Source organism: Schistocerca cancellata, chromosome 2 (assembly GCF_023864275.1).
Source record: "Schistocerca cancellata isolate TAMUIC-IGC-003103 chromosome 2, iqSchCanc2.1, whole genome shotgun sequence".
Lineage (NCBI taxonomy): Eukaryota > Metazoa > Arthropoda > Insecta > Orthoptera > Acrididae > Schistocerca > Schistocerca cancellata.
In genome coordinates this window covers 783,722,931-783,749,203 of record NC_064627.1, presented here as the reverse complement: position 1 = coordinate 783,749,203, position 26,273 = coordinate 783,722,931, and the positions used below count along the sequence as shown (strand labels likewise).

The following is a 26,273-nucleotide window of genomic DNA, read 5'->3' as shown; positions in this document are numbered from 1 at the left end:
TGATGGGAGGTCATGTCTGAACAGGCACAGAACTCTCTTGGGAGTGAGTACCTACCAACTAATATTTTTAAGCCACATGTGAAGGCCTTGATGTAACCTGTTATTTACGATCTATAGGAAGGATCAGAATAAAGAAATATGATTTCTGTATCTGCTGGGAACAGTTTGGACAGTTACCTGAACTTCCTAATTAAGGATGACAGGCACACTGCTGGAAATCCCCTCAGTCCAGTGTGCAGCTTGTTTCACTCGTGTGTGTGTGTTTTTCAACAAAGGCCTCATAGATTGAAAGCTCATCCATGACAGTCTCTGCGACTCAGTATCTCCGCTATATGATGAGTAGAAACTACCCTTTTCATGATGCTGCTACAGTTCATCCTGGATTTTTCATTGTTTGATAAAAGAACCAAAAGTAGAGATGAGGCTCTATGTGTGGACATCGATGTGTCCAAGTGAATACTAAACTGAGGAATCACCAGTGTTTGGATTACTTAACGAGAAACCTTAGTTCTGCCGTATTTGCAGTTTGAAACCATCGTCATTGTGTTGGCATGGAAATGTGATTGCTACCATTTTTTGCATACTTTTGCTCAGTAATATTTTGAGACAGTGCAGCTTATATGAAAAAGAATTTAATCTACAGAAATGTGCAATAAAAACATCAGTTTTTAACTGGATATATTACCGAAACCCTTTTGCATTTACTTACCATTTACATACCAGTACATATACTACATAATGATATTTGTAGTTAATAACAGGAATAAGTTTTGGATGAACTTAGAAATTCAGTAATTCACAACTGCAATACAACCCATATTTGGTTCCCTTTTACCGACCCCCCAACTTTGGTGACATGGTTGCTGAACAGTTCAAAGAAAACTTGACCCTTATTTCAAAGAGGTACCGCCTTTATACAATTTTAGTTGAAGGTGTCCTCAATCTGCCCTTGATATGTTGGTAAAAATATGTATTTAAAGTCAGTGGTAGACATAAAAGTCATCTGAAATTATACTGAATGCCTTATCAGAAAGTTATTTTGAACAACTATATCAGAAGCTCGTTTGAAGTATAAGTGGTTATGTAAAACATACTTGACCGCATAGGAACAAATAATGCTGACCAAATAGGGAGCGTCATGAAAGGTACAGGGATTAGTGACCACATGGTTGTTGTAGGTAGACTGAATACCATAACATGCAAAACTGCTGAAAATAAAAGCAAAAGACATCTATTTAAAAGAAGAGATAAAAATTCACTTGACGCCTTTCTCAAAGACAGCCTCCACTCCTCCCAATCCGACTGTGTAAGCATAGACCAGATGTGGTCTGAATTCAAAGCTACAGCAGTTGAGAAATGTATACCAAATAAATTAATAAGAGGTGGTACTGATGCACCAAGGTACACAAAATGGGTCAGAACACTTTTGCAGAAGCAATGACAAAAGCAAAGTTTTACAGGAGCTTGAAATTTACTGAAATATTGCAGAAACCCCAAAGAGGTTCTGGTCATATGTAAAGTACATCAGTGGCAAAACACAATCAATTGCTTCACAGCGTGATAATAGAGGTGACGTTATTGGTGACAGTGCCTCTAACACCGAATTACTAAACATGGTTTCTGAAATTCTTTCACAAAAGAAGATGACGTAAATATTCCAGTATTTGAATCAAGAACAACTGCCAACATGAGTGACTGAGAAGTAGATATCCTTGGTATAAGAAGCACTTAAAACAGGCACTTAAAAAAGGCACGGCCTCTGATACAGATTGTATACCAGTCAGGTTCATTTCAGAGTATGACTATACAATAGCTCCATACTTAGCAATCATATGCAGCTGCTCACTCGAGAAAGATCTGTATCCAAAGATTGGAAAGTTGAACCAGTGACACCAATACCCAAGAAAGGAAATTGCTGAGTTATAGACCCGTATCATTGACATCAATTTTCAGTATGATTTTGAAACATACACTGTGCTCAGACATGAATTACTTCAAAGAAAATGAGTTACTGACAAACGGCCAACACAGATTCAGGAAATATCATTGTTGTGAAACATAACTAGTTCCTTCTACTCTCGAAGTAATGAGTGCTATCAACAGGGGATGTCAGATTGATTTCATATTATTAGATTTCCAGAAGGCTTTTGACACTGTTCCTCACAAGCGACTTCTAATTAAATTGCATGCCTATGGAGTATTGTCTCAGTTGCGTGACTGGTTTCCTGATTTTCTGTCAGAAAAGTCACATTTCATAATAATTGGCATAAAGTCATTGAATAGAACAGAAATAATATCTGGCATTCCCCAAGGAGGGATGTAGACCCTCTGTTGTTCGTGATCTACATAAATGATATAAGAGACAATCTGAGCTCTTAGATTAAAGTCATCAGTTGATCAAAACAAATTCAGAAAAGATTTAGACAAGGTATCTGTATTGTTGAAAAAAAAAATGGCAATTGACTCTAAATAACAAAAGCTGAGAAGTGATCGACACGAATGCTAGAAGGAATCCGCTAAATTGAGGTTACATGATAAATCACACAAATCTAAAAGAACAATCACGTAGATACTGTTGTGGGTGAAAGCAAACCAAAGACTGTGATTTATTGGCAGAACACTTAGAAAATGTAACAGGTCTGCTATAGACACTGCTTACACTAAACTTGTCCACCCTCTTCTGGAATATTGCTGTGTGGTGTGGGATCCACATCAGATAAATTGACAGAGGATATCGAAAATGTTCAAGGAAGGACAACTAGTTTTGTGTTACTGCAGAATAAGGGAGAGAGTGTCACAGGTGCGATACATGAATTGGGATGGCAGTCATTAAAACGCATTTTTCACTGCAGCAGGACCTTTTCATGAAATTTTTATCACCAACTTTATTCCAGAGCATGATAATATTTTATTGGCACCCACCCACATAGGGAAAAATGATCATCATCGTAAAATTAGAGAAATCAGAGCTCACTCGGAAAGATTTGTGTTCATTTTTTCTCCTGCACTGTTTGAGAGTGGAATGGTGGAGAAATAACTTGAAGGTGGTTTGAAGAACTCTCTGTCAGGCACTTAATTGTGAATTGCAGAATAATCATGTAGATGTAGGTGCAGATGTAGCTACAAGAAGTAGAAATAATTTTCATGCATCCCACTCTAGGGTTCATATAGAGTTCATACAGATATACAAGAAAAGGCTTCTTAAAATGTTGCCTTCCACAATGCTCACTTGAGTACAGTCCACATATTTGTAGGATAACCACTGCCATTTTGAGAGAATATTTATTGCAGCTGAAGAATAATTAGAAGAGATGTAATTGTTCCTTGTGAGTGTTTATACTGCTGACACACTCGCAGAACTTCTTGTCAAAAATAGCTCATAGTCAAAAAGCATATTATAAAGAGTGAGGAGCTTGTTTCAAAGATGCTCAAGTCTAAGCAAGTCGATGAACTGTCACAGTAGGAGAAAATATATGGGTTTTGTAGGTACTGATTTTAATATTTGAAACACAGTCATTTTAATTACTTCAGCCTCACTCTGTTTCACTTTGGGATTGATGAATGCAGGATTTTATTTGTACGTTAATATCTCTGCCCACCGTTTGTCACTTTTTATGGAGACAACAGAGTATTTCATATCTTTATGTATGCTGCAGGAAGGAGATGCTAGAGAAACGGGCCGCTCGACGACAGAGAAGACAAGATTTGGCTCGCCGACGAACTGCTGCAGCACAGGAGCGCATGAGACTCATTAGCCAACTGGCTCGGAAGGACAAACGTGAGGACACATTTGGCATGCGGGATGAAGACTGGGATGTGTACAAGGCAATAAATAAGGTGAATATTGTTGCTTGAAGTATTTATCAGATCTTTGCTAGTCAGTTGGTTCCCTAGTTCAAAATTTGTACACATTGGCAACAGTTGTAGGCCTAGTGTAATGTGTCTGTTTCCTGATAGTGCTGTATATTTAAGACTTCTATATGTGGCATTGTATGGACCTTTACAGAAAGTAGTGAATGTCCTTTTTTTTGTTGTGCAGTTGTTTATTTAATTTGGAATATGCTGAAACATTCCAGGTCCATCAAGGAAGCTAACTATAACTTGTCAAAGTAAGTTTCTTGAAGTACAGTGTGAAGCAAGACAAACAATTCACAATGTCACTTAATGGTGCTTTTGTAGATCAATGTGGAACAGTATCGAAAACTAGTGCATCATTAGGGCACTCTTATGAAACCGTTATTACTTCCTTATTTTACTTCTACTTTGTTACTGCTTCTTGGTATGACACACACAATGCATGCAGTACCAGAGCATAATTGTACTGGGCTTAGCTTGCCCCCTCCCCTCCTCCACCCACAAATTGAGGGACTGAGTGTTTGTGTTTGTTTTTTTATTGCTCTAAAGATTATCAAGTCTAAGATTTAGTGCGCCATAGTCACTCTTTCTTCGATGGAGTACTTTAACCTATCAAGTGACCACCACATGGAGCCAGATCTGGATCTAGGGGAGGGCAGACTGGGGTACGTGTCCTGGGTGGCAATTTCAGGGGGCACCAGATTCATATTCTTGAAGAAAGAAAACCTTGTTTCACAAATTGCCTAGCATCCAATGCATGTTGGTCTATCGATTATGAATAATATTTTGAAACGAGTCCGTGATGGTTTTTGAACATTTTTGAACACATTCTGCGTTGATTTCTGAACGAAATCATAAGTTGATTTTATAATGCGTGCATAAGGTACTTGATGTCTCTGCCAGTGGAATCCCCGTCGCATCAAGAAATAAAAAAAACTTTGCCACAGACAAAAGGGAATGGGGCTATATGAGCTGAGCCAAATGAACTGGTGAATACCAGTCGCTGTTTGTTTATGTGGTTATGTGGCTGACTGGGTGTGCGACTAATTAGTGCTACTATAATTATTAGTGAAATCCAAAGATTCAGACTAACAGAGTGAAAATAAATGACTAACAGGAATAACAAGTAAGAAAGATTACATATATCTTATTGGTGCATCCAAGAAAATGAAACTTTTGACAGAAAATTTTTGCCAAATCGCTACACTACCAAGGGCCAGTTGTACAGTCCCTGGTTAGCAGCTGCTTAAGTTCTATTTTTGGAATAGCACAGAAAATGCATTGCACGAACAAGTAATACTGCCTAACTGGAGAATAATCGTGGTGATTCTGGCAGCGTTAGCGAAGTTAACCGGAGAACAAGTTTTGACAGTGGCAAGAGTAGTTGCAGAATTAGTAATGACAGAGATTGTTTGTTACAATGAGGAAGGAAAAGAAACGGGGACGTCATACAGATTATGTGGAACAATATGATGATTCCAAATTTATATAAATATTGCATATTGCTGATACTTTTTGATCTCATGAACTGGAGCGAATGAACAAAATTTCCTTAACATACAACATTTTGCTTGTACTACACATAATAGGCATTTGATATTGGTACTTCATCAATTACATTCTGTTGTGTTATTTATGTAAATGAGGTAGATAAAAATGACCATTTGTGCCAAAACAGCCTCGCTTATTTGGCGTTGTTACAACTGATGCAATATTAGAAAGGCCTATTTCATTTTATCTAGCAGATAGTGGCAAAATAGGTGCAGTCAAATAGGAACCATGTAAGTCTTTGGTAATATACTTACTTACAGCTTTTTCCTTATCACACGACAACATTTTGATTTTTCATGTAGCAAAAAGTTTGACGAACTTTGAAGAGGTAATAGATACTTTGGCAGAAAAGAAAGTGTGAGGGTGTAAAGCTGTAATAAGATTAGAGAAAAAAATGTGGGGACCTAAGGATTGAAGAAATGTGTACTGTCTTGCTTGTCTCTTGCCTTTACTGGTTTTATGTTCTCTGTATTTAATCTTCGGTCACGCAAAACAGAAAGTTATTAGCTAATAGGCAATAAACAGTGCAAATTTTCTGAGGAGTTCTTAGTCTCCTGGTCACAAATAAACCCACCCCATATTAATTGTGAGTTTTTTTTTTAAGGGAGGTAGGATGTCAAACCAGCTGATTGGAAGCAGGAGAGGCACCATAGAAAATTTTAGTTTCCAGTGTTTTGAATATATTTGTGATGGCTTCCATTACAAAATATACACTTTCAAATTCCGCAGAGCGAAATACAGTGCCAACACACACACACACACACACACACACACACACACACACACTTGAGTGAGGGGGCACTACCAAGTTATTGCCCCGGTTCGGAAATCGGAAATATGGATCCGAGGCTGCGTGGAGCTCCCTGCCTCATTACATGACTTTTCTTGTTAGTTCTTAGTATTGTTTAGTCATTATCTTCTTCTTCATTGTTATTCACTTACATTTTGTCTTACTTTACTAATGCAGGAGCAAAATATTTCTCTTTACTATTTTTCCTGCTCCCAATCCCTTATCTTATGGCTCATACCCCTGTAATAGACCTAGATGCAAGACCTGTCCCATACATCCTCCTACCACCAGCTACTCCAGTCCGGTCACTAACATCACCTATCACATCAAAGGCAGGGCCACCTGTGAAACCGGTCATGTGGTCTACAAGCTAAGCTGCAATCACTGCGCTGCATTCTATGTAGGCATGACAACCAACAAGCTGTCTGTGCGCATGAAAGGCCACCGACAAACTGTGGCCAAGAAACAAGTGGACCACCCTGTAGCTGAACATGCTGCCAAACATGATACCCATCATCTCAATGACTGCTTCACAGCCTGTGCCATATGGATCCCTCCCACCAACACCAGATTTTCTGAATTGCGCAGGTGGGAACTTTCCCTGCAATACATCCTATGTTCCCGTAACCCTCCTGGCCTCAACTTTAGCTGATCACTGTCCTCACCCATCCAGCCCCCTCCCTATTCCCATTCCTGCACTATAAAGCCGTCATTTCACCGCCACACCCAGTCTTTTAATTTCATTTTATTTTTGTTTCTCTCCTTTCTGCTACTTTCCCCCTCCCCCCTCTGCACTTTCTCTCCTGCCCTCCATCTAAACTGCAAAACTTCACTGTCCGCCACTCCCACCATACTATCCCTCCCCCTCCCCGCCCCAGCCTCCTCCTTACCCCACCCAGTTGCCACTCCCATCATGCACTGGTGCTGCTGCTCGCAGAGTGGTTTCAGCTCTCTGAGACTGCAGACGTGTGTGCAAGTTGCACTTGCGTGAGTTGTGTGTGTGTGTGTGTGTGTGTGTGTGTGTGTGTGTGTGTGTACGTGTGAGTATGTGTGTCCACTGCTGACAAAGGCTTCAATAGCCGAAAGCTATGATTGTGTGAATCTTTTTATTGTGCCTATCGCGACTCAGCACCTCCGCTATATGGTGAGTGGCAACTTTCCTTCTCTCGTATTGTTACATTCTATCCTGGATTTTCTATTGTTTGTTCTTTACTAATTTTTTTTATTCTTACAGTCTCTGCAGCGGCATAATTTTTTGTATGTGCAAGCCATTCACTTACTGCCCCCCCCCCTTCCCCCTTCATAGTTATGTCAGACGATGAATTATCATAGTGCTCTGTATTTCTGGAAGAATGTATGCACTTATTAGCCCTTCAGCAGTCCCAAAAAAAGTGTCAGAAGTTAAGTAGAGTGTCCCTGGCATTCACTGCAATCATTGCATTATCTGTGGTCAAAGATATCTGAACAACCCCCCCCCCCCCCCCCCCCGAATGCATTCTGCATGATAGATTGCCTTGTAGCTGAGGATATATAAGAGCAGACACATTAACAATGACAGTGATGACGATCAGCAGAAGCAGCATGTTTCCTGTAAGAGTGAACAAACAGAGAGAGTAATTGCTGGGGCAAAAAAATTTGAAAGGAGGTTTCATAGAAATTACAAGCATCCAAGGAAACTGGGAACAGGGCTGACTGAGGAGTAAAAGTTTTGAATGGATAGAATTCTTGTTGCTTGGATGTTAATAGGCGAAATTTAGAAACAGTGTTTCATCATGGCGTAGGGCATTAATGACAGGGGAGGAAAGGGAACACGGAAAAAGTTTATGAAAAGTTTCTGAATGTAGTTTGTGGTACTCGAGGAGAAACTGCAATGTTGCAAAAGTTTAGTGATGTAGTCATAAATCGGAGGATATTGGAACAATTGCCAGAACTTATGAAAACACAGTCAACAACAATGTTGAGATGACTGTTGACACGGTGACCAACAATTTTGTGGCAGTTTCCATGCAAAGTGGTCCATCTGTGCACAAGAGAGACCCAGCTGGAATGAACACTGCTTCCTAGTGAAGGAAGACCACTTTGTGATTGCAGAGTTTATCAAGACTTTGAGACAGGGAGTGATAACTACTTTTGTGTTAGCTATTGTGTAAGTAGTAGTAAAAGTGATGGAAGAGCACACAAGAAAAAAATTAAAGCTTACAACTGAGAGCTGGCAAGAAGGTAGAGGAAAGAGTTATACAATCTGTAGTTATTGTGCATGATAGAGGGTGAATAAGTGAGATTGATTTGGAAGTGAAATAAAGACATTTAAGGAGGTATTACTGGAAACAGTAAATAAAGTATACAGACAGCAAACATGATTTTATTGGCAGAGAACAGGATGACTCATTGTGACACTAATAACACCCAAGAAGCAGTTTCAAAAAAGAAAGGGTTGATGGATGATACTTCCACTGTTGAATTTAGGTAAAAGTGGTTTCCAAATACAATAGGAGAGTGTGTCAAAGTGAGGATGAGAGGAGGATGAAATAAGATCTGGCATTAAGTGAAGTTCCAGTGATTACTAAAGGAGCTTGGAAAGGGAGAACGGGGTAGTGTAATGTCACCACACCTAGTAAGTTTAAAAACTTACAGAAGAAAGGGGGAACTCATTTAAATTCATGGTGGATGACTCAGCTCTCTAGGCACACCAGTAAGTTGTGGAAAACATTGGAATTTTTAACAACTGCAGAGACATTGTTGTTACCGGGAAAGCTTTTCTTCAGGATTTCAGAAGTTAGACTGTGAAAAGAAGTTGAGAACAGAGTAGAAGTAGGGTAGTGTGGGTTTTGTGCAAGTAGAGGCGTGCAAAATCTCATAACCTTGATCGGAATGGTAAAGGAAAAGCCTTTTAGAAAAAAAACAACACCTATGATACTGTATTTCCTTCATCTGCTGCATATTTCCTTCACCTGCTGCAGCCATTTAGCTGAATCCCAAGAATTTAACTCGGGGAAATTCTAAGATAGATGTTGAGTTCATCACACTTTGATAAATCCATTGGCAGCCCATATACAAATTGCAAGAATTATATGAGGACAGAAAAATTAATGATCCGCTGAATTAATCATGAGGAAATAAATTCGACAATGTTGTATCAGTCACCCATTTTTTGTTAGATACCCTGCTTGATAATGAAGACAAATTTAACAGAAAAAAGTAAATTATTTTGGCCATAGGAAACTATCAGATGCCAACAAAGTCAGAAGATCTGTTCAGCTTAGCAGGTGTCATGATAGGCACTCTACCATAGTGACTTACAGCTGACTTTAATGTTGTCCTAGACTGAGGACTGAGGAATAAAAATGGAAAAGTTATTATAAAATTATGGCAACTTAAATGTGTGTTTGTGTGTGTGTGTGTGTGTGTGTGTGTGTGTGTGTGTGATAAAAATATAAACTGCCTGATAAAAACATTGAAGCACCCAGAAGGAGAGAAGGAAAGAAAACGAAACTTCATGGGTTCAGAGGGTTCAAAATGGAATGAGATTTACAAATAACTTACTAGTATGAGCAAATGTATAAGTATGATGTTACATCATTCTTGCCTGGATGCATGCACTGATTTTTGTTTAGGATGGGTGTCATGAAGCTGCTGTATCCTCTCCTGAGGCAAGCTGATGCACAACTCTTGTAACTGATCCTTGATATGCTGAATATTGGCACTGTAACATATTGGGGCTGGTCTCACACGTTCCAGAACTGGGTATCTTGCTGGCCTCAGAAGTATCTCAATATCATGGAAACAGTTCGTGAAGACGTGCCGTGTGATAACAACCATCTCTCCTGAGGGACGGCACCTTATCACTGGTACCTTCAGTGTTGGACTGTTTCCTTAGCAGCTTGTAGTATCTCTATGGAGTGGCTTTAGTTCATATCTACTCCTGAAGAGATTGATGTACTGTTGGAGGATATTACTGGGTCCTTAAAAAGCATTAAACAACTTTGTAGTGGAACACTTATAGTTAATACTGCCATGTCATACCAAGTACCTAAGCTTTTGGGATGCAAGGTCTGAGGTGACCACCTTGTTGTGGCTGAGTTGCACAACACATGTAACTTCTGTAAAGGCAGGGTTATCTGCTCTGATATAGTGGAGATGGACTCCACGGAGTTATGTGAAGCATGAAAAAAGTGGGTGTTATGAAAGTGCAGAACTATATGAAGAGAGTCAATGAAACATTGGAAAAACTGAAACATTTATTCTAACTTTCAACACCCTGAAATTACGTGAACATATTCTTGCAAGCTATATCCATATTAAGGTTCAACTGTTTTCTCCCAACCATTTGATTCAAATATCAAAGATTTGGGCATACCACTGTAGCATGTAACAGGAAGGCTGTGTGTGGAAATTGTGGGGGTTCAGCTCACGGATTGGGTGACACACTTCCACCAAAATGTATATACTGCTCCAGGAATCAGCCAGTATGGAGCAGGAACGGCAGGATTTATTTGATGAAAGGAAAATTTAGGAGCCGAAAGTTAAGAGATGCATACCCTGTGCTGAAGCTAAAAATCCTTACAAAGTTGCATTCAGTCCGCATTCAGTTATGGCAGTTCTGTGCAACAACATACTCAGCTGAAGATGGCGACCAGGTGGGCCATGGAAATATTCTGTCAAGGTGACTCCATGATCCAGCTGCAGACCTGAGAAGAATATTGTTAGTGATATATAGTGTGCTTTGGGTTTAATAGATAGGTGAAGCCAGTGGTGACAGCTCAGATCCTTTGTTTTCTTTGTGGGGAAAGTGTTTTCAGGCAAAACATGAGAGAAACAGATTTTATTGTTTGAAAAAAGAGCATTCTGGCATGAATGGTTTCCAAAATTCAAAAACTATCAATAACTGAAGATGTGATGGACTGGGCCATTTACCAATCATGCGACATTTCCATTCAATAGGCAAAGTTCAGAAGTTAGGTTTAGGAGTACTGCGTGCTCTAATTCATAATAACAAAAACTAAGTGGATGAATATCACTGCATATTAATCCAGTCCTAACCAGGAAATAACTCGCCTGTCACAGCGTTGCCAGACATTTTCTACATTTTTTCCAAGATTCAGTTATACTACTAGCAGGAAGAATACCAGCCAACGAGTTCATTTATTGGGCTAGGAAGTGTCTATACCTGACTTCTCAAAAACATGACCATTGAGGGCAGGAGTACCCAAAGAATATGTCAATGAGTCTTACATTTCTGTAACTAGATTTAGGGACTAGAGCAGTCTTACTAATGAACTCGGATGCACAGACTTTAGAATAAACACCATAAATCAATAACTGTTGCAGCTACATGTGTTTCTATGTTGTAAGCACAGGAAAAATTGTAAAACCAGATGGGATTCACAGTTTTGGAATGTTCCTGTGGTTATACTGTGAACAAATGCCTTTCGATCTTTATAGACTTTGAAAGAATGTTGTTATTGGCACAGGAAACCCAAATAATTCGTTAACAACACAGCATTCATTGCAAAATGTGAACATCCACTGAGAGTTCATAAGCTATGAATAACATGAAGTTCCAAATCAAGAAAGTTTACTGTGCGTGGAAACCATATGCCAAGACCAAAAAAGTGGGCTCAAAAAGGAGTGGAGGAATTCAAACTGCCAAACATGATGGAGAATAAGAAGAAAAAGAAGAAGAAGAAGAAGAAGATGATGATGATGATAAGTCATCCTTAAGCAAAACTCTCACTCACTCTATAGATATGAAAAACACAACAAAAATCACCTACTCATAACCATTACAATATTACCACTTCTAATGCTTAGTCAACAAAAGCGAAAAGTGTCTGTATTGAAGAGCTTTTCAACTTGCAATAGATGTAAGAAAGAGACAACAAATCTAAGCATGGTGCTACTTGTCTATGCAGCACTCTACAGTTGGGGCAGAGTGTTATTAATCTAGTCCCTGATAGTTTCATACGAACAATGCTTCTGGGCTTCTACAATATTCACATTATAACTATTGAAGTTTAATGCGATGGCTATGATAGTAGATGCTTTCCTCTCACTAACTGTTGGGAGCAGGATCATCTCCAGGAGTACGAACCTTCCTCACCTGCTTATCTTGAAGGAAACCTGCTCTAAAACTCTTATCCATCCAAATCTCTGTTAACTCCTACACAACCCTCCACATCTTCGTAACCCACACTGGACCAGCATTAGAATATTTGGTTCCCCTGAACGTGAATGTTGAACTTTAAAACAATCACATCCCAAGCAGGTAGAGCTGGAGGCTCGGAATCTTGCAGTGAAATGTCAGTCTGCCCCATCGGTTGCAGAAGTGTTGGAGTTGTGGGCAAAGGCACAGAGGTGAGGAGACTACTCTTCTTAAGTCTGGGCAGCTCCTATTAAAGAACAGCTCCAAATAAATTTGCATATTGATGGCATACGTTTGCTGATTCACAGCAGGAGGGAACATTTTATCATCATTTGAGACAGAGTGATGTAACGTGACCCATAAGTTGAATGCTAATATTAGACTAAAAAACAGTTGTGCCTACGCAACTAGTTGCACTTTAACCAATGAAGAACTGTAACAGTTCTATGAAGATGTGGCAACAGCAGAAAATTCAGAAACTACTACATTTTCTGTAATATTAATACAAACATAGGAGTGAAGTCCACAGGAGACCATCCCTTCATTGCGAACTTTGGACTTTCTACAGTAAACCAATAGGACAAGAGATGATGAATTTTCTTCATAACCAACAGGAAAGTTAAGAGAAATGGGGCTTCACAACCACTCAGCTGAAATTATCAGCAGTATTCGAACAGCAGTAAAGTAAGTCAGTGCACTCCAAAGCAGAAAAATCTAAAATTCAACCTCAAAACAGAATAGCGTATAGAAGAAAGCTGAAATAAAGTCAGACGATCCAAATACAGAGACTTCAATAAAAACGTAAAGAAATTGATTATAATGAATAACTGAACGCAAAACACAAGACTGATCGAAGAGACCATCATAATCAATGTGATCATCAGAATCCTTCGTCCAGTCAATCAGAAGGGAAGCTTGCCATCCACATCATTCCTAACACCCAAGGAAAAGTTGTTAGCAAAAGAGACAAAATTAGGAGATTCAGGAGTCATGGAACAATGCAAAAGTTGTTCCTCTTAAAAAAAGTTAACACTAACATCAAGAATTTCAGGTGTATTAGTCTTTTATTCATGTTTTAGAACCTGTTAACAAAAATCACTACAAACCATCTGAGTCACAAAATTTGACTTTCACCAGCAAGTTGAGTAAGGGGGCTTCAGAAAAGGGTAAAATACTGCTGACCATATTAAAGCAATATGTACACTGATAGAGAAATGTACATCCCACAGTGGGGTGGAGGACTGTTGATGCTGTTCACACTCTGTTGAGTAATTCTTTCACAGACAGGAAATAAGTCTGTGCTATAATCCAGCTAACAGCGGCACTGTTAAAATAAAGTAGTTTGGTATCATGAACTGCATTTGGTAGTTTGGCAGCATGAATCTGCAGGTTATGGATAGTCTCTGCAAATTCTAGAACCATCTGCCCACCTGTGCCATGGCATTCTTTTGCTTCTTTCTTCAGTCACTGGATACCCACTACTGGACATTGACCTCTTCCAAAGATCCATGTTGATCTTTTCTGGTCAGTCTGGAACCAGGTTTTTCCTGTATGTCAGTGGATGTAGTCTCTTCATCTTGTCAGAGGACATCTGACACTTCTACTTGACTCCCTTCGACGTCACTGCATCAGCGTTGTGGTCCATTTAAATTTGTTCCTGGCCACGTGTTCTGCCCAACACCACTTCAGTCTCGCTATCTGCTCAGCACTGTCATAAATCACTGTTCTTATCGTTGTCTGTTAGTTCTTGATCTTGTCTCTCAGATTCGCTCGACGGACCCAAAGTCAACCTGTACTACTAGTCGGAAGTCATAGTTTCGAGCCCATAAGTTGTTAGTGGCAGGATGCATGAGTCATAATCTTTACTTTTTAAATTTGTGAAGGATACTTGGTTTACAGGGAATGTATTTAAGTTCCCCGAGTGCCATGCAGGCGGGGTCAATTTGCTGGACCTTGGCTGTATGATTGTTTTCCAAGTTGTATTTTATGCCCCAGTTAAATTTATTCATTTACTACTTCCAGAGTGTGGTTTTCAATTGAGGCCATAATGTTGACAGGGCTCATGACTTTGGTATTTTGAAGATTAATTATGACATCTACAACTTACGACGCTTTTTTGAGTTCTTGGGTTATTTTTCACAGTTGGCTTGCACCACTGCCAAAGGGGATATCATCATCTGCAAGGCAAAAATGGCCGAGACATTTTTCCGTGTTCATACAATAACCTTTATGTCCACATGACAGACACTTTTAACACATCCCACATAGTGAAGATAAATAATTTAGGTGAGATCGTGTCTCCATGTGTGACGCCACTTCTCACGGGAACCTTTCCAGTTATCCAGTCTTCCAGTATTTTCACATGTAGAGTGGCATTCTTGTAAACAAAGTGAATGAATTTGGTGTATTTATAGTCAATGTGGGCTCCATTTATTGTGCTCAATACTGCCCAGGTTTCAGTCACATCAAGCTCCCTCTGGTGTCTGTGAAGGTCATGTGATTTTGTATGTTATACCCCATATATTTCTCTTGTCAGTTTGTGTGCTGCTTGGACATGGTTAATGGTACTGATCCTTTTGTGAATCCTACCTGTTTGACTGGCTAGTAAAATCAAATTTCTCATTCAATTGATTTGTAATGATTTTTGTTAGCAGCATTCTTGAGTTGTTTCAGAGCTGGTTCCATTTCGTTTTTATTGATAAGTTCTATTTCGTCCAGTCTCACTCATGATTCATCATGCAGGCTTTGGCGCAACAGTGACTGACCACAGAGCTTCCTGTGGAAATCCTCAACATTTTTTATAATTTTCTCTCTTTCAGTAACTGTTTATCGTCAGCCATTCCAAATGTTGTAGTTGATAAACTGGCCTTTTGATTGACTGGGACAAAGTATTATGTTCACATTGATTTTGATGATCTCATTAAGGGAGAGATGAATTCAGCAGCTCTAAGGTAACATGGTCGCATGTAAAGTGAAGGCTGCTCTGCTTGCAGTTCCAGTCTTGCTTTAGGGTAGATTTTTATCCTTTCTGTGGCAAAGCTACAAGCAGCCAGATCGAAAATCAGTAAGGAAACCTCAAGAAATTTTCTCCTACAAAAGTCATCTCACTACTTCCAGTATACCATAGTGTGAGGGTGAAAAAGTATGAGACTGCACAATTGTTAATACCTCTCCCTGCTTCTGCCTATGTAATTTTTGGTATCTGTGAATATACAATGTTATTTATGAAATATCAGATTTCCATTCTACTTGTGTTTGACACATGACAGCATGTAAACATAGATGGTTTGAAGTCCAAAGCGTGTAGTATCTTAGAACTTTGTACCAATGTAGGTGTGCTCATGTTACAAATACATTGTGTGCTACTGAAATATACTTTGTTTGTGAGGTTATCATCGTAAGTTGTATTTCATTTGTATTCATACAGTGTGTACTTTAGTTAATTGAACACAAAAGTAAACATTAGAGCGAAATTAATCATCAACAGTAAAGGGTGTCCCCTTGAGGAATGGTCAGCAGGAATGATAATTCGAAGCAAAAAAGTCTAATTATCATGGGCTCCCAAATGCTTAACATTAAGCGCTGTGAGCACTATTTAATATTTGATACTGTGAAACAAATCTCTTCTACTGCAAGCTCTTTGCTCTCTATACTTTGGTAGCTGGTAATGTGGACCAAAATAAGGAAAAACCGTCCAGTAAACATGGATTCTAAAATTTATACCTTCGGAGCTCTGAGAACATGTTCATCTTTGCTACAGTGGAAACATCTTACTGCTGAACAAGTCCCATAGCTCTTAAGGTAGGCACTTTAGAGCACATGATCCCTAGATGTTTTTGCTTTGAATGATTATCCCTGTCATATCCCTGAGTATTGATCATTTCTTATGAGACACCCTGTATATTCTTTCTTTAAAACAGTCTGACAATGCTAAGGTAGTTTATCATTTCCACACCTGTTAAAATTTACTGATTCTGAGATAAAGGTGTCGTCAAACCATCCTTGAACCGCATTTTCATCTTGAAAGGAATTTTTTTGAATTGTTCATTAAGGAGTGGAAAAGGTAAACATTTGAGGAGATTAGATGAATAAATGTGTGAATGACAACTTCACAAATAAACTCCTGGATAGTTTTGTTTGTGTCATCAGCAGATTGTGTTTTCACATAGTAGCAAAACGTAATGCAGTGTTGTTGGTCATGTTTCGTACACTGCAACTGAAAGGTGTCTTGGTTGTTGGCACCTAATACCAGCTGCGATGGACACACTCCTTGGAAGGCATTCATAGAGCACAATACCCTTTTTGAGCCATCAGATGAAAAATATTGTGTTGACACTGCCCCTTGCTCAAGTCTCTTGTCTTTTGTTAGTGCTCAACAGTTAATTTATTGTGAAAAATTAACATAAAAGCATCATAACTCCTCACCAGTAACAGTATTACATAGGAATGCTCATTGAAATAACTGATGACATTCAAGAGAATTTGCAGTACTATTCACCCATTTAGTTTTTATTACTTAGAATTAGAGCATGCAGTATTCCTAAACCTGATTTCTGAGTCTTTCCTGTTGAATGAAAGTGTCACACGACAGTTTAATGGTCATAGTTCATCACACATGTCAGTTATCGAGACTTCTTGAATGTTCATGCCAGAATGATCTTTCTTGAAAGAAGTAAATCCTTGTCTGACACGTTTAGCCCGAAAACACTCGTTCCACACACAATACAAAGACTCTGAACTGCCACCACTGTCTTCACCTCTCTATTAAACCCAAAGTGAACAATATGTCACAAATCTTAAACTTTTTTCCAGTTGCGACTCTGATTTTACATTGCTAACACAGTGTTCAGAAGTTTCCAACATACAAAATCCAACATGTAACTGGAAGATAAATACTAGATCTTCAAACAAGAAAATGACAGTTGATAAATACATTCATAGTGGCACAAAGTGGTCTCCTTATCAGACAGCACTTACGTGAGGTGGCATGTGGTAGGTTGTTGGTAGTCGTAGGCTGCAGTAAGGCAAAGAAACATTCAAGTGTACACTGCTCTTATCTCAATACAGCCACAAACTGTTTTGTGGAATTGTTTCCAGAAGTTTTTGCTATTACTGGTGAGTTATAAAGCGAAACAAGTTATCTTTGATAATCCATCACATTGATAACTTTAGCGGAAAGCCGAAATGCATTTTAAAAAATAAGGCAGTTTTTGTAATCGAACTTGTTACTTCATGTCCACTCTAGACCACAAGCTTGTCCAGCACTACAGTAGCTCAAGAATGAGAGTACACTTTCTCCAGACATTCCCACATTCTACAGTGTTGCCAGATCATCCATGCAGCTGGACTTAGACTTCTGAGGGGCAGCCAGTTTTATTGTATGAAAAGTTCTCGGTTTACTTGCTGTGTCAAATTTGCCTAAAATCTGAAGTTTTTGATGATTGCCTCCATCATCATTGTCATCAAACTGATAACTTTTTATATATAACAGTTTCCATTTGGTGGACTGGTAAATCACCTCAACTCAATTACGGAAACAGCTTCCATCAGCTCCAATCTATATGCTAGGGTGTTTGAGCTCTCATCTTTTTTTTTTTTTTTATTTTTTTTTATTTTTTTTTTTTTTAATTTCCCTTGTTCTCCATTTTGTTCCCATAAGAATTGGGGATTTATTTGGTCAACACCATGGAACATCACATGGTGCAAGGCTAATTACTCAGGGAGGTTGTCTTGTATCCCTGAGGCTCCATTAATGACACCTCTTCCCAAGTGCAACGAACTCCTCGGCACAGATCGCATCACACTTAGGGTTGGGGATCTGGGGAAAGACTGTGGGAATAGATGGGGGAGGGATGGGGAATTGTGGGACACACTTTGTTCAGCTCATCCACTGAAAACTGTCTGGCATGGGAGACCCTGCCAGTGGCTGTGCTTCCAGGCACACCCCTCAGCTTCTTGCGAACATGCAAGCTTCTCCACCTGCATTGATGGTGCTTCTACAAGGCAGTGCCCTGGCAGAGGTAGGCACCATATATAGCCATGTAAATAAATTTTAGATGGAACAAGGAAATATTTTGCTAGACCCCAAGACATAAGGAAAGACAGAAGCAATAACATAATTTAAGGTGAATACAGAGTACCAGGAAAACGTAGCATTAACACACATGTGTGTAGCTTAAAAGCACTAGGCACGGAGAATTTTGAAGGTAGCTTTTATCCTGCACAGCTGATGTCAAGTACATTGTGTGTGTGTGTGTGTGTTTGGGTTTGGCAGGGGGAGGGGAAGGGGAGGAGTGAAGGGAAAAGAACATTAAACTAAATACACTGTGTCACAAAAAAAGGCGAAGTACCCAGAGGACATAGTCAGATGTCAGTGTAACTTCATACACATACACATCATCAACAGGTATGTAAATGATTTAGAGTTGCAATTCACTGTGACATCTCGAATAGCCACCAGAGTGCATGAGTGTTGTTAGTGTTTAATGTTATTACCAAGCTTGTTAGTGTATATAAGGAATGTGAACAGTGTTAGACATTGGAAAAACTGCTGTGGAGAACATGGAGATGCCATATATTTGAGTGGCACAGTGTTATCAGCACCTGAATGAGTCTGGACGGTGCCTCACTGTGGATCTCCATTTGGCCAGTTGATTAAATCATGCAATATCCACATATGGGGGCATTAGGCTATGGCAGTGGCCCAATGTTGGATTGCACGGGAATGTAAGGACAGGCATATTCACTGTCAATGTTCCGGTGAACCACGTCAGAACACCTAAAGGAAGGATCACCACATTGTAAACCAAGCACACTGTAAACTCTTCACATTTGTTCTGGTCATATGAGAACAAATAATGGACTCCGAGTCAACCCGTACATTGGTCAGAGAATAGCAACTGTCAAACTAGTGAATACAGTTCCATCCATAGGCTGCCATTACCACCACAACACAAATGGCTTCGTTTTTGAGTGGAGCCACGATCACGAAGCATGGATTGCTGATGAATGGCACTGCATGCCACTTAGTAATGAATTGCGGTTCCGCACTATCCCAGATGACTATCATTGGCAAGTATGGCAGCAGCCTGGGGAGAGGTCCCATTCTTCCAGTTTTTGGAAAGACGCAGCGGTGTTTCTCTTGCCATCATGGTGTGGGGAGCCATTGGATATGACTTCAAGTCACAGCTAATATTGATTGAGGGAACTCTTGACAGCACAACGGTACATCACAGACATCCTGAGTCTTGATGTATTATCTCTTATATGACATTATCATGGCGCTATTTTTCAACAGGACAATGGTCATTCAGATAATGATTCCGGATGTGAAGTGCTCAACATCATGGTCATCAGCACCCTTATGAAGAGTCAACATGCCACTCTCACAGGGAGAGGAGGGCGGTGGGTGAGGGGGTGAGGGGGGTGGATGAATGCTGTCCCCATAGGAGGAGTTCCTTCTATAATGCATTTATGTCCACCTCCCCCCCCAAGCACTTTAGAGATGAAGCCTGAAAGTTCACAAAATTTCAAAACCCATGTGACAAAAATGTCAGTGTTGGTAAGAACGGCGAGCTGATCTCCAGCCAAACTGAAGGCTGTCCTGATGTAAATATCTAAAATACGTGGTCCCAAAATAAGCTGAACCGAAACCAGAACTTGACAAACTTCACAGAATTGTGGATCCTCCTGACAGAGGAGGAAACTGTATATTAGCTGACACAAATAATCTTCTCAAGTGAGAGCTCAAGAGCAGTTTCACATCCCAAGTGTCCAGCCTCCTTATGATCAGCTGAAGCTGCTTCGTTGTTGTAAGATTGGAGGTGGAGAAGCAGAATGTGAAGTCACCCTTAAACAAAGAACTTTTAACTAGATTTCTGACAGCAGAGGAGAAGCCATTGATAGTGATTGTGAATAGTGTGACTGACTACACTCCCATGGGTCTTGGGGACTCCACTCTCCTGAACAAAGTGGTCAGACAAGCAATCACCAACATAATAGAAATAGCACTTTTCCTTGAAGAAGGATTGAATAAGAAGTTGTAGACTCCACACAGTCCCCATTCATAAAGTAGGCAAAGGATGTTGTACACTCAAGTGGTGTCATATGCTTTTCCAAGGAAAGAAACAACCCTGACTAAATGGCTGTGGCATCGTGAAGACTCCTTTACTGCCATCTCCAGTAGAATAGGTGTCAAAGGCAGAAAGGTAGGGCCTGAAACTGCACTGGGGCAACACAGGTGACCCTGGTATTCAAGGAGCCAGACGAGGCAGCAATTGACAATGCACTAGAGAGTTACATCCTGGTAACTGTTAGGGGCAATACAATCCTTGATGGGTTTCCATAAGAAAATTAATATTGCCTTCTTACAAGTGCTGGAGTACTGTCCATCAAGGGCCTCATAATTTTACCCCTGGAGCAAGGGGTACCCAAGTCCCAAAGCACACTATGTGCACTGAAGTCAATCATGAAGAGGAGTGGGTGATGAGTGGTCAAAAGAGCTCTGTCAGTGCATCTGCATCCAATGGATTGTGAGGTGGAACATACAAAGAACACAACGTGATCTTAACAGGTATGACAACTTCCACTGACTTTAAAATGAGTTTCTTGTAAGAGAATGGAAAATGGTCTCTCCTGGACCACGAGCTGCAATCCTTCCAAAAGTGATTGGTATCCATTTAAGTTCCACTACAATACTAAAGTTACCCCAGGGAGCTGTCAATTAGCAATAGTTGTCCTTGCTCTTCTCCCTTGGCTGCGGCGATTTTCCCCAAGAGTTCAGGGGAAACACTGCATGATGCTCAGCTCTAAGGTTCCTTCAAGTGGATAATCAGTATCCTTGACTGTAAAATCCCCACCAGAAAGGGACAGTGCTCACCAATCCAATGATTTTACTGCCACTTTCTTCGATTTCTAACTACATTTTGTGTGACTTTTTTCTTACTTGTGAGGGTAGTTGGTTGCACATACACAGGATGGCTTAGTGGGCCTCTGATGCTGTACATTGGAATACTGCCGAGGTTCCAGGTCAATTGTTGGCAGCTTCTGACTGTTTTTGGGGTCAAGTATAGCTTTCATCCCACTTTCACAGGCTTAGATGTAAATCCTGACCACTGGCCAGCTACCACCACCGCAGGGACTACATCCAAGTCATTCACATAAGGCTGCCAATAAAACTGATTGGCTAGAAATTTTTTCTTGATGGATACGGCAGACGTCTTTTCCAAGGACTTAGTGACTGTCAGAATGAAGCAGTGTAAGGAAATTAACTTGAGGGAAATTGTATTTGCCTCAGTTTAATTCCCTTATGAGGACCGGTCTGATATATTTAGCGAATCATGGAACATATACTGGAAAGATGTATTAGAAGCCATAGGAGGGGGAGTGTTCATTGCAGTTGACAAAAATATTGTCTGCATTGAGATCAAAGTTGGGCGTGACAGTGAAGTTATCTGGATGCCTGCAACAGGTGTAGGTGAAACCAGAATAATTGTTGGATGTTTTTACTGGCCACTCGACTGCGCTGTGACAATTCTAAAGTCATTCAAAGAAAGTCTATGGTCAGTAGTGCGGAAATACTTGGATCAAGCAATACTAGCTGGAGGTGACTTGAACCTACTGAGTACAGACAGGGATGTCTATGGAGTCATTGTGGGGGGTACAGATAGACCATCATGTGAAGTACTTCGGAGTACAGTTTTCTGAAAACTGTCGTAAACGGCGAGTTCAGCAGCCCCCACACAATGGAAATATCTTAGAGCTTATAGTTAAAAAAGGCCGGGCCTTATCAACAATGTCAGTATAGAAATGGGGATTAACGAACATGATGTCAATATAGCAACTATGGTTATGGAAGTTAATAAATCAGTCAAGAACTCTGGGAGAGCGTTTCTGTTAGATAGAGTAGATAAGCAGTTGTTGACATCCCGCTTACGCAGTGAATTGACATCATTTAGTTCCAGTAAGGTGACATAGAGGAACTAAGGGCAAAGTTTAACCAGATTTTACAATCTTATGTGGAGAGCTATATGCCTAGTAAGTGCATGAAGGACAGAAAAGACCCACCATGGTTTAATAATGAAATTTGGAAGATGCTGAGGAAGCAGAGGCTGTTGCACACCCGGTTCAAAAGAGAATGCGCAAATGACAACAAGCAAAGGTTAATAGAGGTTCGTGCATCTGCCAAAAGATATATTCGCAAAGCATACAAACAGAAAAACAAAGAAAATGCTTGTTCTATGTAAAATCAGTAAGCAGGTCTAGGGCTTCCATTCAGTCCCTTGTTGACCAGTGTGCTGTGGCAATTGCAGATAGCAAAACGAAAGCCAGAGTTTTAAATTCCACATTCAAAAAACCGTTGACACAGGAGAATCTGACAAACATATTATTATTTGACCATCAGACTGACTCCTGTATGGACAACATAATAACAAGCATCCCTGGCATAGAGAAACAACTGAAAGATTTTAAAGCAAATAAATCGCCAGGCCCAGATGGAATTACTCTATGACGTTGGCTCCTTACCTAACATGCATGTATTGTGAATCTCTCGCCCAGCACAAAGTCTGAGGCAACTGGAAAGAAAGAAAAAAAAAAAAAAAAAAAAAAAAAACACACAGGTGACTCCATTATATAAGAAGGGTAAAAGAACAGACTGGGAAAATTACAGACCAGCATCCTTAACTTTGGTTTGGTGCAAAATCCTTGATCATAGTGTCATTTCAAGTATAATAAACTTCCTTCAAACTAAGAGGCCTATGCCATGAATCAGTATGGTTTCAGAAAGCATCGTTCGTGTGAAACTCGGCTTGCACTTTTCTCACATGATATACTGTGAACTATGAATGAAGGGAAACAGACAGATTCTGTATTTATAGATTCCTGGAAAGTATTTGACACAGTACCCCATTGCAGGCTGTTAAAGAAGGTACGAGCATATGAAATGAGTTCACAGACATGTGAATGGCTTGGAGGTAGTGAACCTATAGTCATGAATTGAAGAAGGGGAGAAGTAGCTGACATAACTTTCAGGTCTGCACTAATGGATAGTTATGGCAAACAGTGGCATGTGGCAGTGGAGCGATCCTTATTGGACCACATGTATAGTAAGTTTGACATTGAAATGGGGGTTATGCAAGCCACGTCTTATGGGAATCATAGGAAAACAGACTGAGACTCATAGGATCTAAACTCAAACTTACCTCAAGTCAGAACTTTATAAGGAACCCGGTAAATTTTTAGGAAATGGCACACACATTGACATCTGCTGTTATGACTTCATATGTAAAAAATCTGCCCAACCACCAAGAAGTGAAGAAATATAAATGTACTGTTATACCCCAGGATAGTCTAAGGGTTTGTCCCAAAAGAACTGTTGTAGTCCACTTCCAAGGAAACAAGTCCAGCACACATACAAGCTCCTCAGTGAAATTCTACCACTGGGGGAGGGGGGGTCAGTGAAGTATTTAGAAGAGATAACCAGGGTGTGAAACTATCACGGAGCTCGCATATGAAGAATATATGTTCCAAGGCAAAAAGTACTCTCATGAACACTAGACGGGCCTGTGGTAAGAACTGGGGTCTAAACCCCTGCAGTATGTACTGATGTACATCACCGTGATGAGACTTAAGATTTATGGGGCGACAGTATGGTGGAATAATGTAGAACAAATAGTGGCTGCTAAGGAGTCTGGCAAGGTGCAGAGATTGTCCTGCTTAGCCATAGCAGACAGAACTAGCAGTACACCCACTGCATGGATGGAGACCATGCCCCTGTTACACCTTTGGGTTACAATGCAGGTAGCAGCAGAGCCATACAGGTTAAAAATTGTATTCCTTTAGCATATTCAGAACCTTGCACCAATAAAGTTAAAGTGGTAAACGTAGCAATAGTTGGAGAAAACCCAGCTGACCATGCAATAACTTACAGTTGCTTCAGTAAACCTTCCAGTGTAACAATTGGAAGAAGGGAGCAGTGGAAGAATGAACTGTGACATTATTCAGGAGCCATAGTCTGGTTTATTGACAGGTCAAAACAGATGTAGGTGCTGGGGCCAGAGTACACAGGATACAACCTAGACTAGAGAGAGCAGTCTTTCTAGGTAAGCTGGCCACATTATTCCAGCCAGAAATATCAGCTATCAGGGTGTGTGCGGAGGAGAATTTGTGTGGGTGCTACAAAGATCGTAACATTTACATTTATTCAGACAGTCAAGCAGCTGTATCAATCCCTGCAATGAGATCAAAGATAATTGTAGAATCTCATGAAGCCCATGAGAGAGTAGGGGAGAGCAACGTGGTGAACCTGCCGTGGGTCCCTTGTCCCTTAAGAATTATTGTCAGTGAGCAAGCTGATAGACTGGCCAGGACAGGCATGACGACTCCCGCTTTTTGGACTGGAACTTGTCCTAACTATCAAACAGGTGATGGGAAAATCAAAGCTACGTAGCTGGCTGAGGAGGCAGCATGTAGAATACTGGACTGTGGTCCGAAGATGAAAATATGACAAGCAAATGTTGCCAAAGCCATGTTTTGAGGGAAGTTCTGTAATCGTGAACTTGAACAGGAAACAGATTAAACTCGTGGGAGGACTGATGACTGGCTTTGAGAACTTAAAGAGAGACATACACACATTGGGTATAGAGGAAGAAGTTCCTGAATGTAGACTATGTGGTGAGGAAGATGAAACCGCACCACATCTAATCTTACACTGCAAAGCTCTGAAACACAAAAGACAGAATTTTTGGGTCAATAGAGCCTGAAAAAATTGTGTCTAATAAGGAACTAGTGAAGAATCTCTTACTACTTCTCAAGTGTACTGGATTTTTTTTTTTTTTTTTTTTTACTAGAATCACAGGGAGCAAAACTGCACAATAAACCCATTTTCGGTGGGCAGCAGTGGGCTAAGGCCACTGTTGTTTCTTTCTCCCTGCGTAAATAAAATCAATATGTTGTGCCCAGCTAATTTTTCTCTTCATTATACTCATTATGTCTTGCACTCAAATTGTTCTCTGATTCGGGTGTTTGTTTCCTAGTTTCCCCTAATAATTCTCATACTCTCTGTACCTCCATCATTCAGTAAGCAGTCTTCAATTTTTGAATAGTTTCTGTACTGAAAGCCCTTGCCTCACTGCTATAATTCAAGGCTATTCATAGTGGTAAAGTTTCTGTTTCAGTAATGACGCAAGGGTAGTTTTGAAAATCCTATTTCATTTATGAAAATAGTTACAGGCCATTTATACTCTTCTGTTTATTTCTTCCCCTGTGCATGCATTTATTGTCTTAAATCGTCCTAATGCAAAACCTCATCAACTGTTTCTATAAATTCATTGTTAATTTGTACAGTTTACTTTGCAATATGTTCATTGTGCATTATTTTGTTTTATTACAGTCTATTTTTATTGCTTCCTTTCACACTTGCTTTATTAATTTCTTCCACTTGTTGTTAAGCTTTATGTGTACTAGGTGCAAACAGTGTAATGTCTTTTTTAAAAAAAACAAAGGTGTTTCATATATATTCCTTTACTCTGTTTCTTATTTGCTCCCAGGTTAAAGATCTGAAGACTTCCTGTAGGGCAAACTGTTCCAGCTTGAGTGCTTGCTCACTGGCAGATGGGCAGTGATGGGCAAACAGTTGACATGGGGCGAATTAGGCTGTTTGATTCTATCCTACTTGATAGTACTGCTTTTACCAGAAGCTTGTGGGGAGGGGTGTTGAAGTGACTCGCACATCTACTGTGAATGCTTGTAATAGGGCTACATGGCTGGTAACATTTGCTACCTGCACCTACCTGTGGGGAACTGACACAGGCTTACAGTTGTCAGTGTTCCATGAGGCAGTGTTGGAACAGCCTGCTCTAGAGTTATTGAGAATAATTTTGGTAATGTTGAAATCTTGTTGCATGACTCCTATTTTGGTTCTGAATTCCCCATTCC

The 26,273-nt window shown here is 40.0% G+C and overlaps 1 protein-coding gene across 3 annotated transcripts in view; it reads left to right on the top strand.

The window, feature by feature from the left end:
* The window catches only part of LOC126162634 (actin-related protein 5), a 181,029-nt gene that overhangs the window by 135,981 nt on the left and 18,775 nt on the right, over positions 1-26,273 (top strand). For all 3 annotated transcript variants that reach the window (XM_049919265.1, XM_049919263.1, XM_049919264.1), the window contains one exon: positions 3,657-3,837. In XM_049919265.1, coding sequence (XP_049775222.1) covers positions 3,657-3,837 — 181 coding nt within the window. The remainder of the gene's footprint in view (positions 1-3,656; positions 3,838-26,273) is intronic.